The following is a 10,710-nucleotide window of genomic DNA, read 5'->3' on the forward strand; positions in this document are numbered from 1 at the left end:
GAGTTTTGTAAAAAATTGTGCTAATATCATTTACTTTTTAACTTCGATTTATGCAGATATCATTCCATGACCCACTGTTGGGGTTTCTCTGGACCTTGGCCCAGTCCTTTCTCAATAGCAAACCTTCACTTTTCACTACAAGAAGCACTCATTGAAACCAACAATTAAATATTAGCACTTTCTCTCAAATGCCCGGTATTTGACCCCATTTTTTTTATTAAATGACACAGAACATTTGAAGAATACTTTCGTCTTTGTTAAATATTTTAAAGAACAAAAGAATTTACGAGTATTTGTTTGTCTCATTGCTGCAGGTGACCTACCTGGGCAAGATGACAATCTCCGGGACCCAGTTCTTGTCGGGCTGCACGGAGTCGGCGGTAGTGAGTCTGGTGGAACGTCGTGCCTTGGACCAACAGCAGGGCACCAGTCTCTCGAGCAACTCCCTGTTGGAAATCCGCCCCTTCCAGGTGCGCCTCCACCACCTGGATGAGCACGGCGAAGTCTCTGTAACCATGGACGCCTACCAGGTGGCGCGCATCGCTTACTGCACCGCCGACCACAGTGTAAGACCCAACATATTTGCGTGGATCTACCGGGAGATCAACGACGACCTGTCCTTCCAGATGGATTGTCACGCCGTGGAGTGCGAGAGCAAACTGGAGGCCAAGAAGCTGGCGCACTCCATGATGGAGGCCTTCCGAAAGACTTTCCAAAGTATGAGCAGCGACGGGCGCATTCACAAGAGCGGGTCAACAGATGACTTTGCCGAAGACTCGTCCACGCCTGACGACTCAACCCCAGATGACGGTTGAAGTCGAAGGCGCTTACGTTCTTGATTTCTGTTCTGACAAATCGAGGGGTGACTGGATGGACAGAATAACTGCTCTTATTCGTTTCCCCTGTCCCTTTTTTATTTTAAATTTGGTTAAAAAAAAAAAAAAGAATTATATATATCTACTGTATGAACCAACATGCCCAGGATGATGAAGTAGCCTATAAATTGAGTGAAGGAAAGGCAGATGAAACGGTTTAAATAAGGACCTTACAGACATTAAAGTACTCTATGACCCTCATGAGGGTTTGCAGGCCCACAAAAATGCTACTCATCATTTCTCGTTCAGCTTCTGTTATTGTGCACCTCTCAAAGACTGTCTGTGGTGCTTTTTTTCAACCACAACACAAAGCTTTTTTTTTTTTACCCAATGCCATACTAACCTTTTTGTTCTTCTTGCCATGTAGGGACCAAACCAGAGTAGATAGGTGGCCTATTTAAGTTCACACTCAGAGTTTAGAGCCGGCGATGATTCTTTAGCTGTTTCTCTTTTGAAATATTTTTGCCTTCGTAACAGCAAATGCTGATGAGGAAGGGGGGGAAGCTTTCACTAAGGTTACCTTTTGTGATCCTCAAGACGTGGAAACTTAGCTTGAACGAGAGAGCGACAACGTGTGTCTCCGTTTTATTGGTACTGAAAGATACAGAGTATCTGTAAGACATAATGAGAAATAGATTATATTTTAGAAGTCCTCACTGGACTAGAAGCCTGGGCCAGTCTGAGACACCTTAATCGTCTACATCTGACGTTTGTTTTATGTATACCAAAATCCAGGCTACATTTTGCCTGTCAGATGATGTGCCTCACTTTCCTGTCTTGTCTCAGTGGCGTGTGTGCTTTATGTTTTTCTTTGTATGTACAGTAGGTGTCGATGCTTACTTTTCCTCTGTATGCATATGCAAGCTTCTGGGTGCGAGAGAGTAGAAAGACACGAGGAGTAAGTGTATGAAACGGTGGGGATCGTGTTTTTTTTTTTTTTATGTTTGAAAATGTTTCTCAAAATCAGACATGGTACTGTGACCATTTGCTACATTACTCTCTTTTTTTAATTTTAATCGTTATCGTACACTATCCAAGCAAAACCCATGAGTCAGAGCGGGCCAGTCGCTGACGTGGTCGGACCCTGAACCGCAGTCATCCGAGGGAACAGCCCACACCTCCTGGCCACTGCTGAATGTATGAGTCCATCGTACTGTGAGCACGTCATATCATGCCCAGTCACTCCAGGCTCCACAAACCACCTCGCGTTATCACGACATCTTGAAGGGAGTGACAGTAAGTGGGGTGTGTGTCTCTGCTGCTCTGCATCTCCACTCCCAGACCGAGGCACTTTCTTCTCTGACAGCACTTCACTGGGCCGACTGAACACCGTCGGGTCACGTGGCTCCAATCAGCACATGCAGGGCCTTGTAAAAGTATTATTGTCCCTTGTAGTTCTTCCTCCTATTGTCACTTAAACAGAAATGTTTGTGTATTTCATTGGAATTTAATTAATGACGGACCTTAATAAGGTAGTGCATATTTGTGAGAGTGAAGTAAAAGGATGCGTTTTTTTTCTTCTAAATATCTCAGTAGTGAAACATGCATTTTTATTCAGATGCCATAAGTTAATACTTTGGGTAACCATACAATAACATATCCTCTTTTTAACGTGGGAAAAGAAGTTTGAATTTTAATTTTCCTCCACATGCTGGAATTGCTAATGGTAATTTTCAAATTTGACTTCGTTTGGGTGTCCATCAACAATTTAGTTGTTTTGCCATTCTTCCTTAAAGGTCAGATCTGTCGGATGGACAGATCTGACCATCCGATCAGGCCTTTCTGTTTTGTTAACAGAAAGGCCTGAGCCGTTGCTTTCTGCAGCTCCTCCAGCGCCATAATGTGTGTTTTGGCTCTTATTGAAGCTCTCCTTGCATGACCTGTACGTGTTACGTGGATGACTATGGGGTTGTGCTTAGACGTTAAGATATTGTTTTGCAAATTAACTCTGCTTTAAACTTCTCTACAGCTTCCTCCCTGCCGTGTCTGTCGTCTTCCTTTGTATTTATGATGCCGTTTGTTTACTGATGTTCTCAAACAAACCTCTGGGGCCTTCACAGAACAGCTGTATTTATATCGAGATTTAATTGCACCGACTTGGGGCTCAAACTACTAATTAGAGGACTTCTGAAGGTGGTTTTCTTGAAAATTGTAAATTTTATTTAGCGGCAGCGTTGAACTAAAGAGAGCAAAACAAACGCATGCCCTGCTATTTTTCTTCTTTTTTTTCTCCAAAAGAAATTGAAAACTGTCAATTTTCCTCTTCTCCACTAATATGCACTACTTTGTGTTGGACTGAAAAAAAACAAAAAAAACCTTGTTGAAATTAGTGTTTCACAAAATTTAAAATTCAAGGCATTTTAATACTTTTGGAAGTTACTGTACAAATACAATCCTAGATACAAGAATACATACTGTATGTACACAAAATGTATTTGAAACTTGCTCAATAAGCTTATGTAAATACAAATGTATCACTTTCCAAATATTACAACATAAATGGTGATAGCTATTTTAAATAAAAAAAAACATATTGAGAACCTTTATATGCTGAAATAGTGTAATTAAGCTGAACTGTGAAGAAGAAGAGACTGATTGTGTCTGGAAGTGTGTGTGCGTGTGTGTTTGAACTGAATGTGATGGGATATGTGTGAGAAGAGGTTGTAAAGCGAGGGGGATGATTGCAAAGCTGTAGTTTACTGGGCCCATCTCTGCCTTACAGCTCAGACACGCTTCAAATGTTGAGAGAAAAAAAATGTTACCATAACTGTTTTCTATATGGTGTGTGCGTGTGTGTACGTGTGTGCAAAGATCAAAACAGTTGCATATAAAGCATTTACCAAGATCTCAAGATGGTGTGGTCTGTTTTGTCTCCACATCACAGTCCTCTTTCTTCATTTATTCCCCAAGCTAAATCAGATCTGGCATAAAAGAGGTTCTTTTTTTAAAAATTATTATTCCGTAAACTCTGTTGGATTTGAACTGAATGGATTCCCTGCTGCGGCATCATGTGGGAGGATAAACACCAGGCATTCTCAGCTTCAGAGTGAGCAGAATGGCTCAGACACATGATGTTCTGACAAGGTGCCAGCACAGATGTAAAGCATAACCTCACTGTCAGCTTGTCCACATTTTCCTGGGCTTTGGTCAGGTTGTAAAGTTGTTTTTTTTGTTTGTTTGTTCACTCTAGTAAATGAGACGTATCCTCCAGCTCCACAACCGAACTATGACATGGATTTAGTATCTCCCACTTCTGGTACTGTGATTGTTTTTTTGTTTTTTTTTAACTGCGTGTGTTCACACAATGCCAAGAACAAACTCACGAGCATGATGGCATTTCCAAATGTTTCGGTTTTGTTTTACTGCAATCATTCCTCGCATTCCTTCTCAAACAGTTCCTCCTTTTATTTGTGTTCCCGTAGTCTGCTTTCTCCTTAAAGTGCCCACATCAGTCACAAGATAACTGAGTCCCTTCTGTTTGTGTAGCAGGCAATCATTTTGCAGCCTAAGAGCTGCAAAGAATTGGATGCAAAATGGATGCTGAGAAGGATGCTAATGGGCCATGAAAGAGAACACTGCCCCCCTCTGGCAAGTACAGATACTACCTCTGCTTTTTAAGTTTTCTTTTTAGAAAACTTAATTTTCTTTAAAAAATACAAAAAAACAAACCTCTTTAGAGTGCTTTTCATTTGAGCGTGATTATTGTTCCTCTCAGCTAACGGTACACAAGCTCCACTGTTTATGCCTCCTTGTCTCTGCTGAGTGTAAATGTCTTGCCATTTTGCTCCTTCGTGGCCTCGTGTTTGGCTGACCCACTTCCAGCCGAGCTGCAGTGCAGAGGGGTCCTGCAGGGGCCCAGGAAGGAGGCCACCCCCGGCCAGTTGCCTCTCTGCTCCGCAGAGGCCCGAGCCAGCCACGGTTCACAATGCTGCTCTGTTAGCACTCCAGTTGGCTGCTTCTCTCTTCCTGAGTCTCACAGTTGCCTGTCTATCCCCCTGCCAAGGCCCTGCACACTTGAGGTCAGTTTGGGAAACGTGTGGTGCCAATATGGCTTCTGATCAGACTCCTTTGAGTTTCTGTCTCGGCCTCCGCTTTCACTTTGCTGGGCCCCTCGAAGTAAAAGCTTGGTGAAGTACTATAAACATATGTGTGAAGTGAACCACGGTCTTTACGCATTCTTTCTGCTTGTGGCTTGACTGAGATTACATTATTATTTTTTTGCGAAAGATACAAAGTTTGGTGGTTAAATACGGTGGGGGCAAAAAAAAAATCATTCTTTTGCATCTTAGTTGAAAAGAAAGCAATGACAACATGACAGACTGTGATATTGAACAATTTTCAAATTAGACAAAAATATTTAAAACAATAAAACACTCTTCAGTGATATTTCAGACATCAAGAAAAAAAAAATTTCAACTCTATATAATGTACATTGTAAACTGGTTTAAACATAAAACCAGGGGTGAAAGTAAGGGGGTACGGCAGGTACTGCATACCCCTAAAAGATTTAGTGGGGGTACGCAGTACCTGCAAGACAGTGGAGCGGCTGTCTGCTGTAAAAAATCAGTGGGTTAAACTGTGCAGCCGCAACTGCGCCCACTAATTATTCGTGACTGATTAGTTTTTCAAGAACAATCTAAAACAGACAGGTGCAATACGTGGATCGCGGAAGGTTTTGAGTCGATCTCGGCTTTAGGTGACAAACTGAACGCCGCCAGGAGGCTGAGAGCAGCACGTCCTCCTCTGACTCCTTATCAAAACGTTCATAACTTTATTAAAGAAAAACAACAAAAATCAACAAAACGTGTTCAAATTAATGACGCAACAAAAATAATAATAACCTTTATAGCTCCACTGTTGAAAATGAGGACCTAACAATCACAAATGACATTGAAATAAAATCCAGTCCATCATCTGGTTTGAGGTGATTACTCTGGAACCTGTTGGAGGAAAAATATCCCAACTTCAGAAGATGAGCTTTAACCTAACAGAGCTCTGTGGTTCCTCCTATCAGTATGAGAGTCAGGGTGAGGAGGCGCCATGTTAGGAAGAGAAGTGGAAGCTGCAGAATCTTCAGAACAAACAGGTCATGATGTTGGGCTACTGATTATCCCTCTGTCTGGACACAGGATCAATATAACCAGTTTAAAAGATAAAATAAATGGTTATATGCCAGACATGGAAAACTGGGATGCAATCCATGCCATGATGTTCAGAATTTAGGTCTCATGGCATCTCAAGATGTCAACATTGCCAGTCAATAGGCTGAGGGGAATATAGCTCCATTCTGTAGCAATTCAAGAGCTACCCAGCTTTTATCGCTTCGCAAAAAAATTAAACCGGATTCCAAAGCACATATATATATATATATATATATATATATACACACTTTTGTGTATATATACTATATATACTATACTTTTGTCATAGTACTCCCAAGAATTTAAAACTAATTTCACTCCTGAACATAACCATATTATTTTCCAACAACTTCCAGAACAGTTTAATTTCATAGCTGATAACTGATGGTATATTAATGAATCTGTACATAAGAACAAATTGCAGCAGTTCCTGTACAGTAGCTTTATGCCTCAGGTAACTAGAACCGCGGTTGCTCTTTTTCTCATGTTAGTTCAGTTGCGATGACACCAGTAAATTAAACATAAAAGGACTCCTCCACATTTGGTCCGGGCCCCTCAACAATACCAGAGAGCATTCAGATTTGTTTTCATTTATGGTATTTTCTGGACAATAAGCTGTTTATATGTGGATTTTTCTTCAACCACCAGCGTTGAAGAAAAAAACAAAAAAATACTGAGCCCACAAGCAGCAAAATGAGTAAGAAACAGATCAGATGTCTTTGGAAAGTTAATTTGTAAAGGGGAAAAGGCCCAAAGAAGAGAAAGGAGAATGGATTTATCCCAGACCGGTAGGTGAGTTCCACATTACAAGCCCGTTCTGCGTAACATGCGGCAACATAAATGAAAAAAATGTCTTGACATTAAAAGTTCCATGTGAATAATGTATTTGGTCAAGACTTTTCCACGGTAAACAATATTCCTAAACTCACCCAAGATATTGTCAGCAAAATGTATTTGTTTTTTTCTGCATACAACAGCAACAATATACTAACTATACACAAGACTGTCATTACTTGACATAGTTGTACTGTTAAAAACTTTTCGGTTTGCTTCCGTAGAAATGACGTAGTGTCTGGACATGTTAAAATGTTAAACTTTTAACCAGCCGAATCCTCACCACTTTCAAATAGTTTCCTTTTCTATTTTATTTTAGTTGTTGCATGGACTCAATGAGTACAAACAACAAGTTGATGAGACTTAACGTTCCAGGCAAGAGGCCAGGTCACCAGTCTGTCGCAGGGCAACACCGAGACACAGGACAAAAAACTATGCACACACACCTAGGGAGAATTTAGAGAAACCAATTAACCCTGACAGTCATGCTTTTGGACTATGGGAGGAAGCCGGAGTACCTGGAGAGAACCCATGCATGTACAAAAAGAACATGCGAACTCCATGCAGAAAGACATGGAGTCTTCCAGGGCCGAGAATTGAACCCTTCTTGTTGCAAGGCAACAGTGCTACCAACTGCACCACTGTGCAGCCCACATTACAAACAAAGTATATAAAACTTTTTATAACCAGTACCTGCAAATGAATCACCCAATTCAGGAGATGCTGCAGATAACCACAGAAAAACCCCAAATCACAAGTAAACAACCTGGTTGTCCATTACAAAAAGAAGAAATACATTCCAGGTGAGTAATGTCTTTTTTTCTCTTCATTGCAGGAAAGAAGGTCCAAAAGACCCAGTAGACGACGTCCAAACAGAAAGTCCCAAGGCCCCAGGCTAGGACCTCACTTTGAGGAATCTATTTAGTCTCTTCTTTTATCATGTTTGTATTAATTTTGTCAGATAAGTAACCATTGTCCTCCTTTTTTGCAGGAAGACAGCGAGGCGTACCCAGGATTTCATTTTCCACCGAAGAAACAATGTAATCTCCAGGTTAGTGAATCAATTTCAGGGAATTAAACAGAGTAAACAACTCTGTTTGACCCTCCACAGGTCATGCAAAACAAGTGAAAGTGAAGAATCATCCGTAGAGTTGTTTGTAGAACCTCCTCATCCTCTTACATGCCGAGCCCTTAGAAACTGCATGATAACAAAAACCTTTCTCCATCCATCCATTTTCCTCTATTGTTTCTGGGTCATGGAGCAGCAGCTTCAGAAGGTAGGCCCAGATTTCCCTCTCCCCAGCCACTTCTTCCAGCTCCTCGGGGGGAATCCCAAGACGTTCCCAGGTCAGCCGAGAGACATAGTCCCTCCAGCGTGTCCTGGGTCTTCCTTGGGGCCTCCTCCCGGTGGGACATGCCCGGAACACCTCACCAGGGAGGCGTCCAGGAGGCATCCTGACCAGATGCCCGAGCCACCTCAACTGGCTCCTCTCGACGTGGAGGAGCAGCAGCTCTACTTTGAGTCCCTCCCGGATGACCGAGCTTCTCGCCCTATCTCTAAGGGAGAAACCAGACACCCTGCGGAGAAAACTCATTTCGGCCGCTTGTATCTGGGACCTCGTTCTTTCAGTCATGACCCACAGCTCATGACCGCAGATGAGGTGGGAACAAAGATCGACTGGTAAATTGAGAGCTTCGCTGTTTGACTCAGCTCTCTCTTCACCAGTACAGACTGGTACAGTGCCTGCTTCATAGCAGACTCTGCCCCAATCCACCTGTCGATCTCCCGCTCCCATTTTCCCTCATTTGTGAACGAGATCTCCAGATACTTAAACTCCTCCACTTGAGGCAGGAACCCCTCTCCCAATGTCTCCCAGAGGGGAGACATTCCACGTCCCAAGAGCCAGGTTCTGCAAGCGCCATCCATATTCACAACAGTGTTTAAGAAAAGAGTTTGTAACACACAGCCAGAGCAATGCCTGCAGCTGTGCCAAAACCCAAGCCCAAACTGAAGCTGCTCATAAAAGACTCCCCACAATCAGACAAGAAAGTCCACATACTCCAGGGTGGACTCTGCTGCTGCCTCACTTCTGGCCTCAGATGTTCCGTTACAGCCTCCATTATCTCACTTTCTTCTGACTCATCCAAATCATAAAATATTTTAATTTTCTCCATTAGTTCCGCCATTTCAGTCAATAATTCTTCTGCATTTAAACTGTGCAGCCTCCTTCTTTGAATCCTTATATAAAATTCCTCAAGTTCTTCAATAAATTCTTGATTCTCCATCATAAAAGTTTTACAAGTTGCCACTCTTTCTTCAATGCTCCACTGAAAGATCTCTTGGGAAAAAGTTCAAGTACTTAAGACTGTTTATGATGTCATAACAAGAGAATGATATTATGACATCACAGAGAGAGTGATGTCATAACTGACATATACTTGCATATATTTATGCATTTTATAAAATATGTTTATATGGTTTTCTTTTTTGCATATATATTGAAATATGTTTAATCTAGGTCATGCTAGTTCTGCTGTTATATTGTTTTTGTCGTGTTTTAGTTCTTGAGAAAGTGTGGTAGGAATTTCCCAAGCGGTAACATTATGACTCCTCCTTGCAGGAACTTGTTTTTTCCCAGACACTGACCTTACCTTGATGCCCATTGTGTTTTACCAAATCTCTTTATTGTTGTTACAGATGGTTAATCAAACTGAGCTTTACATAGTTTTAAACAAATATATGGTTAATTTATGTTCTTGCATTGTTCTAAAATGCAAGTTTATATAAACTAAAATATAAAAATGGCATCCAATAAATAAAAGGTCAGTATTTTATTTTATTTTCAGAACATTTTAATTACTTGCTTTACTTTCTTTGAAAAGGATAAGAAGGATGGTCATATTTTATTTTATTTCTACAGCTCACTTCAACTGGATGCAGGATTATTGCTTGTATCTTATTCTGAAGATTGGCATTTTGATTATGGAGTCCCTTTTTCCATCACATTTGTTTATTTTTTATTTCTTTATTTTATAACTCAGTTTTTCTGACATGGAACTTGGTTCAGCTTTTATGCTCACTTCTGAGTCCTGCCAAGAGCTGGGATTGTTCAATCAGATGGGAACTACAAACTTGTCTGCCACTTTTACCCATAATGCACTGCAGTTAGTTGATTGCTTCTCTGAAAGATGAGTGCCGTCTTTAAAACTCCCCTTTTTCACAGAGTTCTTTTGATTCATTATTTTCAGACTCCTTTGCCTGATATGAAGCTTCATTCAGCTTTTAACTTCACTTCTGAGCTTCTGCCGACAGCTGGAACCAGAGGCGTCGCCAGGAATTTTGGGCCTCCTGACAAAATATTAGATTGGGCCCCCGTGCAAAGGTCGCCAGGCCGGGAATGGAACTGGCGACGGCCGCGTCGAGGACTAAGGCCTCCATATGTGGGTTATGCTTAACCCCTGCGCCACCACGAGTCTTTTTTTGACCCATAAAAAATTTTACAATTTTAAAGGCTTGCAACTTGCTTTCTTTGATTCAAGACCGATACTAGCATAATATTTACTGCTCATCTATTTGTTGCATGTGGTCATGCAACAGTCCACATGCAGTATGCAAGTAGATTGCTTAATTTTTTTCTATTAGTTTTATTTTACTGAAATGTCTCTCCCCACGAGCAGCAGTCATAGGCAGGGGTGAAAGTAAGGGGGTACGGCAGGGTACTGCGTACCCCTAAAAGATTTAGTGGGGGTACGCAGTACCTGCAAGAGAGGGGAGCGGCTGTCTTCTGTAAAAAAATCAATGGGATAAACTGTGCAGCCATGAATGATTCGTTTTTCAAGAACAATCTAAAACAGACTTA

At 41.4% G+C, this 10,710-nt stretch overlaps 1 protein-coding gene and 1 long non-coding RNA gene across 3 annotated transcripts in view; both read left to right on the forward strand.

Moving 5' to 3' along the window:
- pid1 (phosphotyrosine interaction domain containing 1) overlaps positions 1 to 3,726 on the forward strand; it is a 29,977-nt gene extending 26,251 nt beyond the window's left edge. For both annotated transcript variants that reach the window (XM_081615007.1, XM_008425404.3), the window contains one exon: positions 315 to 3,726. In XM_081615007.1, coding sequence (XP_081471133.1) covers positions 315 to 815 — 501 coding nt within the window. In that variant the 3' untranslated portion in view covers positions 816 to 3,726. The remainder of the gene's footprint in view (positions 1 to 314) is intronic.
- A 2,536-nt stretch (positions 3,727 to 6,262) lies between these two features.
- Positions 6,263 to 10,361, forward strand: LOC145554680 (uncharacterized). The gene is made up of 2 exons (XR_014090667.1): positions 6,263 to 7,901; positions 10,100 to 10,361. It is a non-coding gene; the product is annotated as an uncharacterized LOC145554680 (long non-coding RNA).
- Positions 10,362 to 10,710: the final 349 nt, after the last annotated feature.

Source organism: Poecilia reticulata, chromosome 13, assembly GCF_904066995.2.
Source record: "Poecilia reticulata chromosome 13, P_reticulata-male-v2, whole genome shotgun sequence".
In the NCBI taxonomy this organism is placed as follows: domain Eukaryota; kingdom Metazoa; phylum Chordata; class Actinopteri; order Cyprinodontiformes; family Poeciliidae; genus Poecilia; species Poecilia reticulata.